This window comes from Bubalus bubalis, chromosome 10 (assembly GCF_019923935.1).
Source record: "Bubalus bubalis isolate 160015118507 breed Murrah chromosome 10, NDDB_SH_1, whole genome shotgun sequence".
Taxonomy (NCBI): Eukaryota; Metazoa; Chordata; class Mammalia; order Artiodactyla; family Bovidae; genus Bubalus; species Bubalus bubalis.
This window is the reverse complement of record NC_059166.1, coordinates 91,044,833-91,067,365: the sequence shown is the minus strand read 5'-3', so window position 1 is coordinate 91,067,365 and position 22,533 is coordinate 91,044,833. Positions and strand designations below refer to the sequence as shown.

The 22,533-nt window shown below is 41.1% G+C and overlaps 1 protein-coding gene and 1 long non-coding RNA gene across 7 annotated transcripts in view; one reads left to right on the top strand and one right to left on the bottom strand.

The window, feature by feature from the left end:
* Window positions 1–19,850, top strand: part of LOC102414293 — a 33,935-nt gene extending 14,085 nt beyond the window's left edge. Inside the window, exon 3 of the long non-coding RNA XR_006639660.1 lies at window positions 17,025–19,850. This is a non-coding gene — a long non-coding RNA (uncharacterized LOC102414293). The remainder of the gene's footprint in view (window positions 1–17,024) is intronic.
* SLC17A5 (solute carrier family 17 member 5) overlaps window positions 1–22,533 on the bottom strand; it is a 75,599-nt gene that overhangs the window by 3,415 nt on the left and 49,651 nt on the right. For 4 of the 6 annotated variants that reach the window (XM_006071100.4, XM_025294876.3, XM_006071101.4 and 1 more), the window contains 3 exons: window positions 21,640–21,772; window positions 19,846–19,993; window positions 8,429–8,519 (listed from right to left, as the gene is read on the bottom strand). In XM_006071100.4, coding sequence (XP_006071162.3) covers window positions 8,429–8,519; window positions 19,846–19,993; window positions 21,640–21,772 — 372 coding nt within the window. The remainder of the gene's footprint in view (window positions 1–8,428; window positions 8,520–19,845; window positions 19,994–21,639; window positions 21,773–22,533) is intronic. The other 2 variants (XM_044924509.2, XM_044924510.2) reach the window with 1 other exon arrangement.

Sequence of the window (22,533 nt, the reverse complement as noted above, 5' to 3'; positions counted from 1 at the left end):
TTAAATTTTAGGGACTATTTAGATATGGTTGCTAACAATGTGTTATCATCCTAGGATAGAAGTCGGTCAGTAATTATAGTTATAAATCAGAGAGACAGGTTTAAGACAGTTTCTTAGGATTCCAAGACAAAGCTGCTCTGTGTGTGATCTACAGGATGAAATAACATTTCAGTGTTATCTGGAGGCAATGGGTGACTTAAAATCAATCAATAGTATCAGAAATTCACAAAGGTCCTAGTTTGTCTCTTAACAAAAAAATTCCACCAGTTTTTCGAGAATACTGTTTTGTCTGTAACAAAATTGAACCTCAGGCACGCTCTGACCTTTTATTTCATTCTTCTTCTTCTTAATTTTTGGCCATGTCACACAGCTTGTGGGATCTCAGTTCGCTGACTGAACCTGAGCCACGGCAGTGAGTGCCAAATGCTAACCACGGACTTCCAGGGAACTTCCTATTTCATTATTTATTTATGTTCTGACTCATTCCACAAAATTTTTGTGGTTGTGCAGTAAACTTTAATTGTAAGTAATTACAACTGTAAAGGCAAATGTGCTTTTCCTTTTTTAAAAAAATAATGGCCTTTTGAACTTCCCTGGTGGCACAGTGGGTGAGAATCCGCCAGCCAATGCAGAGGACACAGGTTCGATCCAGGAAGATTCCACATGCTGTGGGGCAACTAAACCTCTGGGTCACAACTACTGGACTGGGTCCGAGCTCTAGAGCCCTGGAACCGCAACTGCCGAGCCCAGGTGCTGCAACTACTGAACTCGTACCTACAGCAAGAAGAGAAGCCACTGCAATGAGAAGCCCATACAACACAATAAAGAGTAGCTCCTGCCTGCCACAACTAGCAAAAACCCACGCACAGCGATGAAGACCCAGTACAACCAAAAATAAATCAAAGTATAAAAAATAATAGTAAATTACAAGAATGGCCTTCTAATAATATTAAACAAACGCTAAAACAACATATCTGAAATCCAGTTCATTTCCACTTTACAAACATTCAAGACTTGAATTCAGGAGTCTGTATCTTCCCAGCAGAAGTGCCAGGACTATTGAGAATGTATGGAATTACTCATGGTAGTGTGTAAGCTAACCTAAGCTGACTTAGGTTCTTGAGTTGCCACAATGCTCCAGGAAGATAAGGCTAAACATCTGTGACCTGACCATGCTGAGACGTTCCAACATTCCTTTCCATTAAGTGAGAGAAAAGCACAACAAGGAGGCACTGATTCACTTGAGTAAGGAATTAGAAATGGTAGAGAGCGCCACCTGCAGTGAACACAAGAGTATTTGGTAATAAGACAATTTGTAGGCATAGCCTGAAAATCCTAAGGATTGGATAGTGTTAATTTCATCACAGAGACAGAAAATTAAGTCTATTTATAGAGATTTAAATAAGCCTCTTGAAGAATCCAATTTCACTAGTCCTTTAGTTTTTTTTAAACAGTAAACTAGAGTTTGAAAGGGACTTTGAGGTTGCTGAATTTGGTTTCTTATACAATTCAGAGTCCCTGCTTAGTGATCTGGCCTCAGGCGGCCATCTGGCTTCAGGGCAGACCAGCCCAGGGTCCATGGTATTTCCAGGGCGGTGCCTGGGCCCTGGGGGGGGGTGGGAGGGGCCCCTCCCACACCCTGGCTCACCCCTCCAGGCTCCGTTCCCACAAACTGGCTGTTCCCTTCTCTGTACCCACAGCACTCTACACACATTTTTTTCTGCCTTCGTCACACTGTACATACAACCTTCAAATAATGAAAATTTGCAATTTTGCCTTTGAATCCTTTGTATCTGTCACACAAATAAGCACTCAAGAAGTGCCATTTGACATAGGGAATTGATTACTGGCTAGATTGATCTTTCCCCTTTTGATTCCCCCTCTTTTACTCCTGGCCACCTCTATCTCCCTCCTACCTCTTCTCTTCTCCATGTAACTCGGTGAACCTCTCTGGGTGTCCCTCACTGTGGAGAAGCTTTTCATCATTAACCTAGATGTTTTCTCATCGGTGCTGTACAGATAGAGAAGTCTTGAGGCTACTCTAAGAATAAGACTGAAAACCAGAGACAGGAGGCTTAAGTTCAAAACCTGAGAACACCAGAGAACTCCTGACTCCAGGGAACATTAATGGATAAGAGCTCATCCATAAGCCTCCATACCTACACTGAAACCAAGCACCACCCAAGAGCCAACAAGTTCCAGAGCAAGACATACAATGCAAAGTCGCCAACAACGCAGGAACATAGCCCTGAGCATCAATATACAGGCTGCCCAAATTCACACCAAACCCGTAGACATCTCAAAACTCACTATTGGACACTTCATTGCACTCCAGAGAGAAGAAATCCAGCTTCACCCAGCAGAACACCAACGCAAGCTTCCCTAACCAGGAAACCCTGACAAGCCACTTGTCCAACCCCACCCACAGGGAGGAACCTCCACAATAAAGAGGAACCACAAACTGCCAGAATACAGAAAGGCCACCCCAAACACAGCAATCTAAACAAGATGAAAAGGCACAGAAATAATCATCAGGTAAAGTTCAGTTCAGTTGCTCAGTCATGTCCAACTCTTTGCGACCCCATGAATCGCAGCACGCCAGGCCTCCCTGTCCATCAACAACTCCCAGAGTTTACTCAAACTCATGTTCATTGAGTCGGTGATGCCATCCAGCCATCTCATCCTCTGTTGTCTCCTCCTCCTCCTGCCTGCAATCCCTCCCAGCATCAGAGTCTTGTCCAATGAGTCAACTCTTCGCATGAGGTGGCCAAAGCACTGGAGTTTCAGCTTTAGCATCAGTCCTTCCAATGAACACCCAGGACTGATCTCCTTTAGAATGGACTGGTTGGATCTCCTTGTAGTCCAAGGGACTCTCAAGAGTCTTCTCCAACACCACAGCTCAAAAGCATCAATTCTTTGGTGCTCAGCTTTCTCCACAGTCCAACTCTCACATCCACACATGACCACAAGGATTCTTTAATACCGCGAATCAGTCAGTGTAATATACCACATTAACAAATTGAAAGATAAAAACCATATGATTATCTCAATAGATGCAGAGAAAGCCTTTGACAAAATTCAACATCCATTTATGATAAAAACCCTCCAGAAAGCAGGATTAGAAGGAAAATACCTCAACATAATAACAGCTATATATGACAAACCCATAGCAAACATTATCCTCAATGGTGAAAAATTGAAAGCATTTCCCCTAAAGTCAGGAACAAGACAAGTGTGCCCACTCTCACCACTACTATTCAACATAATTTTGGAAGTTTTAGCCACAGCAATCAGAGAAGAAAAAGAAATAAAAGGAATCCAGATTGGAAAATAAGAAGTAAAACTTTAACTGTTTGCAGATGACATGATCCTCTACATAGAAAACCCTAAAGACTCCACCAGAAAATTACTAGAGCTAATCAATGAATACAGTAAAGTTGCAGGATATAAAATTAACACGCAGAAATCCCTTGCATTCCTATACACTAACAATGAGAAAACAGAGAAATTAAGGAAACAATTCCATTCACCATTGCAACAAAAAGAATAAAATACATAGGAATATACCTACCTAAAGAAACAAAAGACCTATATATAGAAAACTATGAAACACTGATGAAAGAAATCAAAGAGGACACAAATAGATGGAGAAATATACCATGCTCATGGATTGGAAGAATCAATATAGTGAAAATGAGTATACTACCCAAAGCAATCTATAGATTCAATGCAATCCCTATTAAGCTACCAATGGTATTTTTCAGAGAACTAGAACAAATAATTTCACAATTTGTATGGAAATACAAAAACCTCAAATAGCCAAAGCAATCTTGAGAAAGAAGAATGGAACTGGATGAATCAACCTGCTTGACTTCAGGCTATACTACAAACCTACAGTCATCAAGACAGTATGGTACTGGCACAAAGACAGAAATATAGATCAATGGAACAAAATAGAAAGCCCAGAGATAAATCCATGCACTATGGACACCTTATTTCTGACAAAGGAGGCAAGAATATACAATGGAGAAAAGACAATCTCTTTAACAAGTGGTGCTGGGAAAACTGGTCAACCAGTTGTAAAAGAATGAAACTAGAACACTTTCTAACACCATACACACAAAAAAATTTTAAATGGATTAAAGATCTAAACGTAAGACCAGAAACTATAAAACTCCTAGAGGAAAACATAGGCAAAACACTCTCTGACATAAATCATAGCAGGATCCTCTATGATCCACCTCACAGAGTAATGGAAATAAAAGCAAAAATAAACAAATGGGAACTAAGTAAACTTAAAAGCTTTTGCACAACAAAGGCAACGATAAGCAAGGTGAAAAGACAGCCTTCGGGATGGGAGAAAATAATAGCAAAGGAAGCAACTCACAAAGAATTAATCTCAAAAATATACAAGGAACTCCTGCAGCTCAATTCCAGAAAAATAAACAACCCAATCAAAAAGTGGGCCAAAGAACTAAACAGACATTTCTGCAAAGAAGACATACAGATGGCTAACAAACACATGAAAAGATGCTCAACATCTCTCATTATCAGAGAAATGCAAATCTAAACCACAATGAGGTACCATCTCACGCAGGTCAGAATGGCTGCTATCCAAAAGTCTACAAACAATAAATGTTGGAGAGGGTGTGGAGAAAAGGGAACCCTCTTACACTGTTGGTGGGAATGAAAACTAGTACAGCCACTATGGAGAACAGTGTGGAGATTCCTTAAAAAACTGGAAATAGAACTTGCCATATGACCCAGCAATCCCACTGTTGGGTATACACACCGAGGAAACCAGAATTGAAAGAGACACGTGTACCCCAATGTTCATCACAGCACTGTTTATAATATCCAGGACATGGAAGCAACCTAGATGTCCACTGGCAGATGAATGGATAAGAAAGCTGTGGTACATATACACAATGGAATATTATTCAGCCATTAAAAAGAGTACATTTGAATCAGTTCTAATGAGGTGGATGAAACTGGAGCCTATTATATAGAGTGAAGTAAGTCAGAAAGAAAAACACCAATACAGTATACTAACACATATATGTGGAATTTAGAAAGATGGTAATGATAACCTTATATGCGAGACAGCAAAAGAGACACAGATGTATAGAACAGTCTTCTGGACTCTGTGGGAGAAGGTGAGGGTGGGATGATTAGGGAGAATGGGGTTGAAACATGTATATTATTATATGTGAAACAGATTGCCAGTCCAGGTTCAATGCATGAGACAAGGTGCTCAGGGCTGGTACACTGGGATGACCCAGAGGGATGGGATGGGGAAGGAGGTGGGAGCGGGGTTCAGGATGGGGGACACATGTAAACCCATGGCTGATTCATGTCAATGTATGACCAAAACCACTACAATATTGTAAAGTAATTAGCCTCCATTTAAAATAAATAAATTAAAAAAATAAAAAATAGAAGAGAGGAAGAAAAAAAGAAGTGCCAGTTGAATATACGTTTGACTATTTCAGGGCTCACTAATTCATGGTGGTGGTGGTTTAGTTGCTAAGTCATGTCTGACTCTTTTTTTTAAATTTATTTATTTTGGCCTTGCTAGGTCTTTGTTGCTGCATGGGCTCTCTCCAGTTGTGGTGAGCGGGGGCTACACTCTAGATGCAGGCTTCTCATTGTGGTGGCTTATCTTGTTGTGGAGCACAGGTTCCAGGTGCATGGACTTGAGTAGCTGTGGTGCACTGGCTTAGTTGCTCCGCAGCTTGTGGGACTGTCCCAGACCAGGGATCGAACCCATGTCTCCTGCACTGGCAGGTGGGCTCTTTACCACTGGGCCACCAGGGAAGCCCTGTGTCTGACTCTTGCAACCTGATGGACTGTAATACACCAGGCTCCTCTGTCCACGGGCCTTCCCAGGCAAGAATACTGGAGTGCGTTGCCATTTTCCTTCTCTAGGAGATCTTCCCAACGCAGGGATTGAACCCACACTGAACCTGTGTCTCCTGCATTGCAGGTAGTTTATTTACTGCTGAGCCACCAGGGAAGCCCACTAAGTCATAGGGTAGCCCATTCCACACAGTAAAAGCTTTAAACAGAAAATTTGCTATTTATCTCCTCCTAACTTCTTTCTTGGAGAAGGCAATAGCAACCCACTCCAGTACTCTTGCCTGGAAAATCCCAAGGATGGAGGAGCCTGGTAGGCTGCAGTCCATGGGGTTGCTAAGAGTCAGACACGACTGAGTGACTTCACTTTCACTTTTCACTTTCATGTATTGGAGGAGGAAATGGCAACCCACTCCAGTGTTCTTGCCTGGAGAATCCCAGGGACGGCAGGGCCTGGTGGGCTGCCGTCTATGGGGTCGCACAGGGTTGGACACAACTGAAGCAGCTTAGCAGCAGCAGCAGCAACTTCTTTCTATCTGCTTTTGTAGAACTGTTGAGAGAAGTCACCATCTTTTGAATATGTGAAGACATCTATGCATGCCTGCTAAGTCACTTCAGTTGTGTCTGACTCTTTGTGACCCCATGGACTGTATGTAGCCTGCCAGGTTCCTCTGTTCATGGGATTCTCCAGTCAAGAATACTGGAATGAGTTGCCATACCCTCCTCCAGGGGATTTTCCCAACTTGGGGATTGAACCTGTGTCTCCTGCACTGCAGGCGGATTCTGTACCACCAAGTCACCAGGGAAGCTGAAAGACATCTATACATTTGCTAAATCTTCTGTTTTTCTAAACATTCTTGATAATTTCAACTGTTTTTGTTCATTTGCACATGATTTCCTGATATCTTTGTGGTTCCACTTCTTGAATAATTCTACACTGCCAAATTTATTTGTTCAAACCAAAGATACAAGTCATGTATCTGCTATAGTATCACAACTCTTAAGGAGTTGCGCAGGTTCAGTTACAAGATCTTCATTGTTCTATTGTTCTGTCTAAAATTCAGAGTGTTCTTTGAAATATACTTTCCCACCTACTAAGGCATTTAGCTTTTCATTGCTGTAAATAACTACATAAGAATAGGCATTCAGCATTTTCAGTTTAGTTCAGTTCAGTCGCTCAGTCGTGTCTGACTCTTTGCAACTCCATGAATTGCAGCACGCCAGGCCTCCCTGTCCATCACCAACTCCCGGAGTTCACTCAGACTCACATCCATCAAGTCGGTGATGTCATCCAGCCATCTCATCCTCTGTCGTCCCCTTCTCCTCCTGCCCCCAATCCCTCCCAGCATCAGAGTCTTTTCCAATGAGTCAACTCTTCCCATGAGGTGGCCAAAGTACTGGAATTTCAGCTTTAGCATCAGTCCTTCCAAAGAACACCCAGAACTGATCTCCTTAATAATGGACTGGTTGGCTCTCCTTGCAGTCCAAGGGACTCTCAAGAGTCTTCTCCAACACCACAGCTCAAAAGCATCAATTCTTCGGCGCTCAGCTTTCTTCACAGTCCAACTCTCACATCCATACATGACCACTGGAAAAACCATAGCCTTGACTAGACAGACCTTTGTTGTCAAAGTAATGTCTCTGCTTTTGAATATGCTATCTAGGTTGGTCATAACTTTCCTTCCAAGGAGTAAGCGTCTTTTAATTTCATGGCTGCAATCACCATCTGCAGTGATTTTGGAGCCCCCAAAAATAAAGTCTGACACTGTTTCCACTGTTTCCCCATCTATTTCCCATGAAGTGATGGGACTGGATGCCATGATCTTCGTTTTCTGAATGTTGAGCTTTAAGCCAACTTTTTCACTCTCCTCTTTCACTTTCATCAAAAGGTTTTTAAATTCCTCTTCACTTTCTGCCATAAGGGTGGTGTCATCTGCATATCTGAGGTTATTGATATTTCTCCCAACAATCTTGATTCCAGCTTGTGCTTCTTCCAGCCCAGAATTTCTCATGATGTACTCTGCATATAAGTTAAATAAGCAGGGTGACAATATACAGCCTTGATGTACTCCTTTTCCTATTTGGAACCAGTCTGTTGTTCCGTGGCCAGTTCTAACTGTTGCTTCCTGATCTGCATATAGGTTTCTCAAGAGGCAGGTCAGGTGGTCTGGTATTCCCATCTCTTTCAGAATTTTCCACAGTTTCTTGTGATCCACACAGTCAAAGGCTTTGGCATAGCAGAAATAGATGTTTTTCTGGAACTCTCTTCCTTTTTCCATGATCCAGCAGATGTTGGCAATTTGATCTCTGGTTCCTCTGCCTTTTCTAAAACCAGCTTGAACATCTGGAAGTTCAAGGTTCATGTATTGCTGAAGCCTTGCTTGGAGAATTTTGAGCATTACTTTACTAGCATGTGAGATGAGTGCAATTGTGTGGTAGTTCGAGCATTCTTTGGCATTGCCTTTCTTTGGGATTCAGCATTTCACCCTTAATTAAATATACTCGATACAGATGTGCAGTTTCAAATGAACTGTTTAGACCTTTTTGGTTTATAAGTAAGTTATCTGCTTACCTCAGGAGTAAGACTTCTAGCAATGATGGGCCCAATCATTCCAGGAATAGTGGCAAAGGTATTTGTGATGCCCAGGAGAATACCAGCATACCTGCAGAGACATTTTCATAGAGCTTTATTAATGTGTTACACAGTTTTTTTGGGGTGAGTGTGGGAATTGAACTTGTCTGTACTCCCTGCAATGGAAGTGCAGAATCTTAACCACTGAACCACCAGGCAATTCCCTGTGTTACACATTTAAGTAGCTTCTGTCCATAGATAACTACATTTCTATGCTGTACTCTTGTGAGATTTTATGTCTAAAGCAATGTCTTACTGAAATAGGACTAAATAGTTAGCTGCTGAAAACCTTGTATTTCAATAGTTCTAACATCATATAGAGGAACACAGCCATTGAAATGATCTCTTTTACAGTGAAATGGAGACATGCTGAGATATGATTTTCATACAAGATGGTATCTAGATAGGAAGCTTCATGTATCTTAAAATTTTTTAAGTTAAAAAAAGAATTTATTTCCCAATTACAAAATTTATGTCATTGTTAAAAATTTTAAATAAGAAAAATACTATGAAGAAAGTAAGATAACTTATAATCCTTCTATGTAGAGACAATCAACAGTAACATTTTGGTAAATATCCTAATTTTTTCCTGTATATATTTTAATATATCTAATAACATAACAATATATTATTATAGAAATGAGATATCAAGCACAGTTTCACAACTTATTTGTTGAACTTATTACATATCTTCCTGTAGCTAAATCCCTGCATATTGTCCCAGAAATTGATAAACTGAGTTTATAAATACTGTGTGTATATGACAAAAATGCCTATTGATAAAAATTCTTTTCAGAATCTTTATTGTCCTCAAAGCTGGTATTTCATGTTTTAAGAGGTAATAATTCTCTAATTCAAGTTTGCTAATTTTGACCCCATAGTCTCCCTGAAAACTCATGTTTTATTCTCCTTTATTATTTCCAGTGCAACATATATGCTAATTAAATATATGCTGACCAGAGAAATGGTGTGTGACCCGCAGTTGGTCAGGTCCCACGCCTGGTCCTATGGGGCTCTGGCTGCACTGGCTGCTGGAGCTTTGTCCCCTGGAGACAAAGGGACAAAGTACCTTCTCCTGGGACTTGATTCTGAAGGATTATACAGTATGTAACATTTTGGATTACATGCTAGGGTTGCTGAACAGTATTCTAAGTTGTGTGTATTAACGGAAAAACTTGGGATTTTGTCTTGCAGATGGCCCTACAATTCTAAATTTTGTAGACTGAGGCATCATTTGATATAGTCCTATGTGGCTCAGATGGTAAAGTGTCTGCCTGCAATGCGGGAGACCCAGGTTTGATCCCTGGGTTGAGAAGATCCTCTGGAGAAGGAAATGGCAATCCACTCTAATTCTCTTGCTTGGAAAATTCCATGGACGGAGGAGCATGGTAGGGTACAGTCCATGGGGTTGCAAAGGGTCAGACATGACTGAGAGAGTTCACTTTCACTTTATCTCCCCTGTATTTCCTGTACACTGGTAGTATCTATGGGCTTCTTTGGTGGCTCAGATGGTAAAGAATCTGCTTGCAGTGCAGGAGACCCAGGTTCAGTCCCTGGGTCAGAAAGATTCCCTGGAGAAGGGAATGGCAGGCAACCCACTCCAGTATTCTTGCCTGGAGAATTCCATGGACAGAGGAGCCTGGCAGACTACAGTCCATAGGGTCGTGGCAGACTACAGACTTGAGATCCTAGAGGGTTCATTATATTTAGGTTTGATATTTTTAGCATGAAAACTCAATGGTGGTGGTAGAGTTAAAAATTAGTTAATCAAGTAAATTAAGTTGTTTTTTATAAAAGTCTCCTGTGCTGTGTGCAGTGCTTAGTCACTCAGTTGTGTCTGACTCTTTGCGACCTCATGGACTGTAGCCCACCAGCCTCCTCTGTCCATGGGGATTCTCCAGGTAAGAATACTGGACTGGGTTGATAGGCCCTTCTCCAGGGGATCTTCCCAACCCAGGGATCGAACCCAGGTCTCCCACATTGCAAATGGATTCTTTACTATCTGAGCCATAAGGGAAGCCCATGAATACTGGAGTGGATAGCCTATCCCTTCTCCAGGGCATCTTTCCCACCCAGGACTCGAAATGGAGTCTCCTGCATTGCAGGTGGATTCTTTACCAGCTGAGCTACCAGGGAAGCCCAAAAGCTACCAAGTTATATACAAAGGCCAAGTAGAGACTTTCAACTTTTTAATGAGATAATCAGTGATATTATAAAATAAAATTGTGGTCAAAATTAAAGAAGCTTGGTATTAATTAGACCATAAAGTATTATTGTGGGATGATACTGTTTCTGTTAGGTTTAGGATCCTCAGTACCTCGGTTGCAGACTGCTGATCTGAAATTCCTCGCCCCATTTTAGACGTGGAAAAGTGCCTGCTATGGACAGAATTGTGTCCTCCCCCAACCCACACTTCCATTGTGACTATATTTGGAGACAGGCTTTTAAGAAGTAATTGAGGTTAAATGAGGTCATAAAGATAGGCTCCCAACCTAATAGGCTTGATGGCCTTACCAGGAAAGGATGAAAGGCAGATTGCTCTCTCTGTTTCTGTGAGCTCCTATTGAGGAGAGGCCGCATGAGGACATAGTGAGAAGGTGACTGTCTGCAAACCAGGAGGGCAGCCCTCACTAGAACGCAACCCAGCAGGCACCGTGGCCTCTGACTTCTAGCCTCCAGAATTGTGAGAATATCAATTTCTGTTTTTTAAGCTACTCAGCCACATGGTATTTTTATGGCGTCCTGAATTGATTGACACAGTGCCTAAATAAAATATCCTGCTGAACTCAATTCAGTTATCTATAAACATCACAAATTTTTATATTGAAAACTGATGTACACAGTGTACAACAACAAAACGAAAGAGCTCAGAACTTTTTGGCTTATGCCCTTTAGGGAGCAGATCTTAAATTAACCAAGCTTGGTAGAACTTGTCCTTTTTTTTTTTTTTTTTTTTTTTTTAAAGCATTAACACCTTGGCAGTAGGAGGAACTGACTGCAGTGTTGCCAGGCCTTTTCAGTGACAGATATTAAGTGCAGATGAATGTTGTGAAATTCTAAATGTCAGCACCAAGAAGCTCATTCAGATACTTATATTACACTGGGCAAGAAAGGCCATGAAAGATTGATGAGAGCCTGGGGGAAAGAAATTGTTGTATGAACTCAGTGTGGATTCTGTGCTACTGGAGTCTTAGAATTCTGTGGGATTAATAGTTAAAAATCTATTCAAATCCTTTGAAATCTGAGTAACAAAATTATCCATAGAAAATATATATTTTAGTCCACAGAAGGAAAGGCTTAGAAAATACCATGTCAACATATATTTACATGCTAACAGGACTGACTGCCTGTTGGAAAACCTTATGCCAGGCAGGGTTCTAAGTAGTTTTTATATCTTATCCCACTTTAACAGTAAAATGAACCCAAGAGGAAGGTTATCTTTACTCTATAGATAAGAAAGAAATAAAGACTATAAAATGTTACTCAATTTGTCTGGTTCCAAATCAGTACTTAATATTGGAATGTTATAATCTAAATGCTGGGGCTTGTAGCAAAAAATTAAGCATGAGAAAACTGATCTTTCCTACATTCTGAATTCAGTGATGACTGTTCTCAATAAGGCATTGTTACAGATATATAAAATATCCATTAACAGAGGAATGGATAAAGAAGATGTGGTACAAAAAAACAAACAAACAAACAAAAAAAAGAAGATGTGGTACATATGTTTAATGGAATATTATTCAACCATAAAAAAGAAAGAAATCATGCCATTTGCAGGGCATTATGGATGGGCATGTGGAATCTAAAAAAAAGGTACAGATGAACTTATTTACAAAACAGAAAGAGAGTCACAGATGTAGAAAAGAGACTTATTTTTACTGGGAGGGGAAAGGAGGAGAAGGATAAACTGTGAGACTGAGACTGACATACATATATACTGCTGCTGCTGCTAAGTCGCTTCAGTCGTGTCCGACTCTGTGGGACCCCATAGATGGCAGCCCACCAGGCTCCCCTGTCCCTGGGATTCTCCAGGCAAGAACACTGGAGTGGGTTGCCATTTCCTCCTCCAATGCATGAAAGTGAAAAGTGAAAGTGAAGTCACTTAGTCGTGTCCGACTCTTAGCGGCCCCATAGACTGCAGCCTACCAGGCTCCGCCGTCCATGGGATTTTCCAGGCAAGAGTACTGGAGTGGGGTCCCATTGCCTTCTCTGATACATATACTACTATATATAAAAAAGATAACTAGTAAGGCTCTACTACATAGCACAGGGAAGTCTACTCAATACTGTATAATGACCTACATGGGCAAACAATCTAAAAAAGAGAGGATATATGGATACGTATAATACATTCATATACATATACAGCAAAATGATTCACTTTGCTGTCCAACTAATACAACATTGTAAATCAACTGGACTCCAACATAAATTAAAAAAAATAAACTATAGTTTATTATTTTAATGTCCTTGAGGATAGAATCTGGGTGTGCCCAGGACACATACCACTTTGGACAGTAGATGCTCAATAAATAATCTGTTGAATACATTTTTAAAAATTACATCTTATTTTCCCACAATTTATTGAGTATTCTCAGAGTAAGAGGGAAAAGGATGAACTACAATTGTTGATTATGAAGATACTCCTCAAATGTGTAAGAAATACATCACTCACCCTAATGTCTTCCTTGGAACATAGTCGATTCTTATCACAGTTTCTAACCAATTATAACTATAATGCATGAAGGAGATCCAACAGCTCAAGCCATTTTAATAGTAAACACCAACTATGGCTGTCACCCACCCATCCATCCATTCATTTAACAAATAATTCTTAAATTTTATTTATTTATTTATGTTTGGTCGAGCTGGGTCTTCACTGCTGCGTGGCGTTTCTCTGGCTGTGCCGAACAGCGCTATGCTTCACTGCAGTTCATGGGCTTCTCACTGTGGCGGCTCACGTAACAAAAAACTCCTAAGTATGGCATTTGTGTCCACCACTATAGAGCACTCTCATGTCCAATAATGAATTAAACATAGTTCTTGTTCTCAAGGAGCTCACAGTTTACTTAATGAGAAAAACTATGGGTCAAAAATGTAATACAACCTAGTCACCGCAATAATGGGCTTCCCAAGTGGCTCAGGAGTGCGTCAAAGCTGTATATTGTAACCCTATTTAACTTATATGCAGAGTACATCATGATAAACACTGAGCTGAAAGAAGCACAAGCTGGATTCAAGATGCTGGAAGAAATATCAATAACCTCAGATACACATATGGTACCACCCTTATGGCAGAAAGCAAAGAGGAACTAAAGAGCTTCTTGATGAAAGTGAAAGAGGAGAGTTAAAAAGTTGGCTTAAACCCAATATTCAAAAAACAAAGATCACAGCATCTGGTCCCATCACTTCATGGCAAATAGATGGGGAAACAATGGAAACAGTGACAGACTTTATTGTCTTGGGCACCAAAATCACTGCAGATGGTGACTGCAGCCATGAAATTAAAAGACACTTGCTCCTTGGAAGAAAAGCTATGCCAAACGTAGAGAGCATATTATAAAGCAGAGATATTACTTAGCCAACAAAAGTCTGTATAGTCAAAGCTATGGTTTTCCCAGTAGTCATGTTTGGATGTGAGAGTTGGACCATAAAGACTTGGACATAAAGTGCCAAAGAATTGATGCTTTTGAACTGTGGTGTTGGAGAAGACTCTTGAGAGTCCCTTGGACTGCAAGGAGATCAAACCAGTCAATCCTAAAGGAAATCAGTCCTGAATATTCATTGGAAGGACTGATGCTGAAGCTGAAGCTCCAATACTTTGGCCACCTAATGTGAAGAGCTGACTCATTAGAAAAGACCCTGATGCTGGGAAAGATTGAAGGTAGGAGGAGAAGGGGATGACAGAGGATGAGATGGTTGGATGGCATTACCAACTCAATGGACATGAGTTTCGGCAAGCTCCAAGAGAGAGTGGAGGACAGGGAAGCCCTGTGCTGCAGTGCATGGGGTCTAAAAGAGTTGGACATGACTGAGCGACTGAACAACAGGTGGTTCAGCGGTAAAGAATCTGCCTGCCAGTGCAGCAGATGCAGGGGATGTGGGTTCTATCCCTGGGTTGGGAATATCCCCTGGAGGTGGGCATGGCAACCCACTCCAGTAGTATTCCTGCCTGGAGAATTCCATGGACAGAGGAGCCTGGCAGGCCACAGTCCATAGGGTCACAAAGAGTTGGACACGACTGCAGCGACTGAGCATGCACGCATCATCATGGGTATCTTCTTTACTCTTCAGGTCTAATCTATTGTCAAGTCACTTCTACTGTACTTACAAAGATCTCAAATCTATCTACCTCTTTACATCTCCTATCTTCATTCCAGGCCATCACCACCTCCTACCTGGGTTACTGCAATAGCCTCCTAATTGGTTTTCTCTGCTTGTATTTGTTCACACAAGAGTGACCTTAAAAGTGACCAGAGAAGGTCACTTCCTACCTGCTTTGGATACAATTTAAAATACTTACTATAGGCCCCTACTTACTCCCCAGTGGCCTTCTTCCCTGCATCTCAGCCACAGGTGACCTCTCAGTTAAGTGAAATACAGAGTTTTGGAATGAATGTCTATGTGCTTCCAAAATGCATATGTTGAAGTCTTGGCCCTCAGTGTGATTGCATTTGGAGACAGGCTCTTTACGAGGTGATAGAGGTTAAATGAGATCATTAGGAGCGGGACTCTAATCTGACAAAGCTGATGCCCTTATAAGAAGAGTGAGAGACATCAGAGCTCTCTCTCTGCACACACCCATGCACACGTACCCAGGGAAAGGCCATGTGAGCACAGAGCAAGGAGTTGGCCCTTCTGCAAACCAGGAAGAGTGCTCACCAGAAACCAAGGTGTCAGCACCCTGATGGGAATTCTAGCCTCTAGAACTGTGAGAAAATTTCTGTTGTTTAAGGTACTCAGTTTGTGTGTTTTATTCTGGCAGCCCAAGCAGACTGAGACACACACCAATTTCCTCTTCCTGCCATGTAAATTCTTCTGTCAAGAACACTACTTCCTTTTTGCCTAACTTCTTGCTTATCCTTGAGGCTTTAGCTTAAATAAGTATCAGTTCCTCAGAGAGACCTTCCCTTGCTCCCTGATCTGCCTTATGCCCCCTATTATATTCTCTTACTTTCTCTTCAAAAAGTTAGTTTTTATTTGTTTCTTTCAAGAGTTCCACAGGCCAGGGCTGGGCTGTGTTGGCTGACACTTAGTAGGTAGGCATGTGATAAGTATTTGCTGAAAGAATGAATTAATAACTTATTACAATTATTTTTTATTGTTTCTTTCCCAAACTAGACTGATTGCCTTGTGAGCAGGAGCTGGGTTTTATTCTCTATAGTGCCATGTGGAGGGTTGAATGTACAACTGGTACTATATAGACATTTGTTGTACACACTAGAGGACTGGGCCAGCCCTGGGCCTCATGCTTGAAAGCACAGGGATATAAAGGATCCTTTAGATCCCTGAGGATCTAAAGATGCAGATTCTGGTTCACTAAGTCTGGAGAGATGCCTGAGAATCTGCATTTTGTACAAGCTCTCATGTAATGATGCCAGTGGTCCATGGACCACAGTCTGCATAGATAAGAATACTCTAAATCTTTCCTAGTTCTAACTTTCTATGATAAAACTATACACTGTATCAACTATACACTATATACACTGTATGTACAAACTATACAATGTATACCCTGCATGTACGAACTATGCACTATGTACCCTGCATGTACGAACTATGCACTGTAGTTTATAAAAACAATGTCACTCGTTTAACTTACTTCCAGGGAAATCCTTTCCAGATTCCTTTTCTAATCAATCGCATAAGGGAACATATTTCAGTCCTTTAATTATTGCTATGCCTCGAATCCTTTTCTGTAATGAGACTTAGTTTACTTTGTAAATACCATGTCCGCTTCAAGTCCCGAGCAGAGATGTGTTTAGGCCTTTGGGCTCCTGCTTAGGCCCTTCTGCTGAAAAGGCTTCTTACACCTTCACTCCTTCCATGTCAATGGGCTCTTAATTATTTCAGTTACATTTATATCCGATCTTTCAAATTGTCACTATATTTAACAGGGTTTTTCTTGAGGTTAATTTACTTTTCAAGCATTCTTCTCTTTCCTCACTATGTTAAGCTCCTTTAGTTTAGTTTTTTTTTTTAATTAAAAAAAATTTTTTTGGTTGCCCTGCACTGCACGTTGGATCTTATTAACAGCCCCCTTAACAGGGACTGAACTTGTGCACCCTGCACTAGAAGTGAGGAGCCTTAACCACTGGACCACTGGGGAATTCTAAAACTCCTTTAGTTCTAAACTCAACAACATGTATACTTAACATTTTCTAGCTTGTAAAGTTCACAAAATTCCTCCCCTGTTTCTCATAAGAAAGAGCATTAAAGCAAAGTGTTGACTGACACACAGTAAGGTCAATACACAAATAGGTTTTTAGAAAGGATTTTCACATGATACTGAATATGAAAATCTGTTTTGCAGGCTTCCCTGGTGGCTCAGTGGTAAAGAATCTGCCTGCCAACACAGGAGACACCGGTTTGATCCCTGCTCCTGGAAGATCCCAGTACCGGGAAGCAACTAAGCCCGTGCACCCCAACTATTATGCCTGCGCTATAAAGCCCAGGAGCTGCCAACTACTGAAGCCCACGTGCCCAAGAGCTTTGTTCTGCAGCAAGAGAATCCATCACGACGAGAAGCCTGCACACCGCGACTAGAGTAGGCCCCACTCGCCACAACTCGAGGAAAGCCCACACAGCAACAAAGCCCAGCACAGCCAAAAATAAATAAATAAATAAAAGAAAATAATAAAAAAAGAAAATCTGTTTTCCGTCTTCCATGCATGTAATTGATTGACAGCACTGCCGGGGGTCAACAGGACAGACCTGGGCCCTGAGCCTCACAGGTGACAGCACCAGAGCTTTTGCTTGGCTATCTTTTGTTTCAAATCGTTTCTTGGCCCAATACTCAAGTGTCACTCGTTTTCTTTCCTCGGTTCCCCACTGTTAAGGGTATGTAGCTGGAAGCTCCTATTTTTTTTTTTTTAGTATGATCATGTACATCAACCACTCAACTATGGACTGGGGGTGCTTCTCCTTGTGCAGAAGTTGTGATATGGAGATATAAGATGTCTCAGTCTGAGAAAGCTCCCAAACAGACTGGGGCGAGAAGAAAGAGAAGAGTTACATTCAGAAATAATGACAAAGTAAGCTATGATATCCAGCATAAAATTATAAACTGAGAAAAGGAAGAGAAAAAAAAGCACAAGGGTCTGGAAAGGCTTAATGAAGAACTGGAATGTGAGCTGGGAAGGATTCATATGGATGGGGAGGAAAGGAAACGGACCAGTGGCTGAGAATGAATCCCAGTGGAAGGCATTGTGGAACAGCAGACAGGACTCTGCCTGGAGCCAGGCATACAAAGACTTGATCCTGTAGTGCCTTCTTGGACTTCTTATACAAAACAAGAGACTGGATTAGAATGATTTCAAAGGTCCACGCAAGTTCTATGAGCATCAGTTTATTGGTGCTTATCTAGAAGTATTTATTGAAGGGATGGGAGACTGAGGATTAATAGGAATAGGAAGATTCTGGGGTAGTCTAGGTGTGAAAAATTGGGGGTAAGGGGTAGGAGACTACTTGTCTTTTCTCTAAAAATAAATTCATATTCATTATTTTAAAAACATTAAGTGCACCGAATCCTCTTGGTTAAAATATTCACACAGTCCCCTCCTCTACCTTGTGTCAACTGGCACAAAAGAATTCTAGAAGAATGTGGCCCAAAGAATACTTCCAGAGAAATAGCTATTGAAAGAATTCTGGGCTTAAAAGTAGGATCCTAGGGGAAATTTTGCCTCTATCATGTATTAGCTGGGCGATACAAGATGAGTCACTTGACTTCTCTGAATCTGAGTTTTCTCAGTCGTAAAATAGGTCAAGAATTCCTTTCTCAAAGGAATGCTTTAAGGATCAAACAAGATAATGTTTGTGAAGAGGGTTTATATGCTATCAAGTACTAAACAAATATATTTGCACATAGGTAAGATGGACAGGGAGGCCTGGTGTGCTGCGATTCATGGGGTTGCAGAGTCCGGCACAACTGAGCGACTGAACTGAACTGAACTGAAGATCATAACTGGACAAACAACTTGGTCTGGTCTTGGGCATTCATCCAACCAACTGAATGCTCACCGTGGGCCAAGCTCCATGGTGAACCCTGAGAACGTTAAGACTCTGAAGAACTCTGCCTTCACTGAGGTCCTATTCTAGCTGGGTGGTGTATGTAATGTTTTTACAGAGGTGATGATAGTTAAACGTTTAAATTTAAAAACAACTTCATGCTTTAATTATTATGTAAACTGAAACTTTGTTTAAAGATTTAAGTCAGTCTTAGGGCAGTCAAATTCATAGACACAAGAAAAGAGTAGAAGGGCAGTTGCCAGGGAGCGGGGGTGAGGGAGGAAGAATGGGAGTTGGTGTTGAATGGGTCCAGGGTTTCAGCTTGGGAAGACAAAAAAAAAAAGAGTTCTGGAACGCGCTTCCCTGGTGGTTCTGTGGTAAAGAACCTGCCTGCCAATGCAGGACACGTGGGTTCGATTACTGGTCCAGGAAGATCCCGTGTGCCTCGGGGCAGTTGAGTCCGTGTGCCACGACTGCTGAGCCAGCACGCACCCTAGAGCCCTTGTTCCACAAGAGAAGCCAACGCAACGAGAAGCCAGCATGCTGCAACTAGAGAGCAGAACTTGCCCTCCTCAACTAGAACAAAGCCTGAGCAGCAATGAAGAACCAGAATGACTAAATAAAGAAATAAATATTTTTAAAAAATAAGAAAAAAAAGAGTTCTTGAAAGGATCATGTTGATGGTTGCACGACAGTGTGAATGGATGCACTTCATGAAGGGATAATTAGGAAATGTGGGATGGACATGTACGCTCTGCTATATTTAAAATGGATAACCAACAAGGACCTACTCTGTAGCACAAGGAACTCTGCTCAATATTATTTGGAAGCCTGGGTAGGAGGGGGTTTGGGGGGAGAATAGATACATGTATATATTTGGTTGAGTCCCTTTGCTGTTCACCTGAAACTTTCATGACATTTTTAATTGGCTGTATCCCAGTACAAAATTAAAAGTCCAAAAATAAATAAATAAATAAAAATACATTAGAACTTCTAAGATATTTTAAAAATGGTATCAATAGTAAAGTTTAGGTTATGCATAATTCACTCAATTAATGATTAATAATGATTAATAATTTAAATAATAACTTAAAGCTAATCTGAACCAATCTTAAATCAGTACTCACGAAGGAGCAATGTCCAGATGGTTAATGCTAAATCCAGAAGAGCAAAAGCCTCCCAGTGTTGTTGATATGGTTAGGAATGCGACAGCCAAGGAATAATCACAGCCTATAAATCCTGCAGCGACCAGGAATATCGCAGGTCCAATCATCCCTGGAGTTAAAACGTTATAGAAAGAAAAAAACAAGCCCCAGCATTAGTATTTGCTTGCTGTTTAATATAGCATAAATTTGAGATTTGATATTACTGCCACCTACTGTAGAAACATTGTACTGCCTGGAAGACTCAGCTTCAATTATAGTTTCATAAATAAAGGAAATCAGTCGTGAATATTCATTGGAAGGACTGATGCTGAAGCTGAAACTCCAATACTTTGGCCACCTGATGCGAAGAACCGACTCATTTGAAAAGACCCTGATGCTGGGAAAGATTGAAGGCAGGAGGAGAAGGGGATGACAGAGGATGAGATAGTTGGATGTCATAACTGACGCAATGGACATGAATTTGTGCAAGCTCCAGGAGTTGGTGATGGACAGGGAAGCCTGGCATGCTGCAGTCCATGGGGTTGCAAAGAGTCAGACACGACTGACTGAGCGACTGAACTGAACTGAACTGAAATAAAAAGTGCTGGAAAATATATAGGATTAATGCAACTATTATAAAAGTTAAAAAATCTCTTTATGCAAGGTTATTAAATTTACATGTGACCAGGACTCAGCTAAAGTTCTACAATGTTTGAGAAAAGAGCAAGAGAATGACTAAAACATATGGTTCCAGAGAGAGGCAACAGTTGATACAGAATATGATTCAAAATTCACATAACCAAAGAAGGTAAACTAATAAGCTTTGTTAGATAAGGTTAGGAAAATACTCCATCTAGGTTTTGACAACTGAAAGCGGTACGCAGAGTTTATTATAGGCAGTTAAGCTCCAGTACTCTTGCCTGGAAAATCCCATGGACCGAGGAGCCTGGTAGGCTGCGGTCCATGGGGTCGCTAGGAGTCGGCCAGGACTGAATGGCTTCACTTTCACTTTTCACTTTCATGCATTGGAGAAGGAAATGGCAACCCACTCCAGTGTTCTTGCCTGGAGAATCCCAGGGACGGGGGAGCCTGGTGGGCTGCCGTCTATGGGGTCGCACAGAGTCGGACACGACTGAAGCAACTTAGCAGTAGAAGAAGCAGTAAACGTAACATAAAAGTAATATAGGAAGGGATGTAACGAGCAGCTGCTGTGTTTTCTGTGCCTATAGCAGGGCCATTCAGTAACTCTCTGTGATGATGGAAATGCTGTATTTGTAGATACTGGAACCAAGGAACTTAGTAGTTGTCTTACATCGTTTTAAAATTCACTTTTCTGAAATCGGAGTCTGAAACATGATTATTTAAGGTTCCTTTGAGTTCTTTGATTTATGGGTCCTCATTTGCTATAATGATGCTAGTATATATTTTTGATTGAAATTTAAAATAGAAAAGGGATGGAGACTGTCTTATTTTCATTGCAAACTTAGAGTTGAAAACAAAATGATTTATAAAAATTCTGGGGAAGATATTTAACAAAGCAAGCCTTTTTTTTTTATAGCTGTAAGAGTATGGTAGAGATAATAGGATATTATAAATCTTAATCCTCAAAATGTATCATTCAAAAAGAACCATCTTATACAGACATGTACTACGTGTGTTAAAATATATTGTTTTGATATGTGAACAAATAACTAATATTATCACTTTTACTTTGCCTTTCAACATAAACACATTAAATAATTGTAAACCAAAACAACATGATTCATTTTTACCTACCTATAAGGCTAAAAACTCTTCGAACCCATAGAGTTGAAAAATTCCATCTTGCCCTTAAATTGTCAGCAGCTTGACCAGACAGGATCATACATAACCAACAGCCTAAATAAGGGACTGCAGATAAAAACCCATTCTGGAAGGAATAAGAAGATCCAGGATTAGTTATGGAGGGAAAAAGAACCAAAATAACACACACACACACACACACACACACACATATACACATACCCCTACCACCACATGAAAGCAAATACATAGCAGTATTCTGCTAATTTTTACATAATACAGTAAACAAGTTTGGTTTTTAGAAGGATTCCGGGATTCAGCTCAATGCAGTCCCGGAGAGCCTGTCTCACAGGGAACCAGAACTCCCCGTAGTCTAGTCTGCTTAGGGTGATCTTGAATGCTATTTTGGGATTTGGGCTCTAGCTTCAGTGAGAGGATGTCTTCCAATTAGCCTAGGCTTTCCCCCATAGGACAGTCTTAATTTATTTATTTTGAAAACATTTTTTAATTATAAAATAAAATTCAGAGAAAATCACATAAGTCAAATGCACAGCTTAATGAATTATTTTAAAGTGAGCACCATCCAGATGCTGTTAGAAACTGCTCGCTTCCGGCTTCTTGCTTGAGGATGCCCAGACCTACTTCAGCTGCATCAGTGCCGGGCGCTGATGAAGGTGAAGTGACAGCAGAGGAGCCCAGGGCTGCTGGTACCCACCCCCCACCGCCCCCCACCCCCTCCAGGGTGATGAGGATGCATGGAGGAAGTAGATGAGGAGTTTCTCATCAGACTTTGTGCCCTCTGTATCGTGTCCCCATGATTCCCCTGGCAGTGGCCCCAGTGGCCCTGGCCCACCCAGCTCCCTCTGCTGATGTCTAGTGGTTTTATTT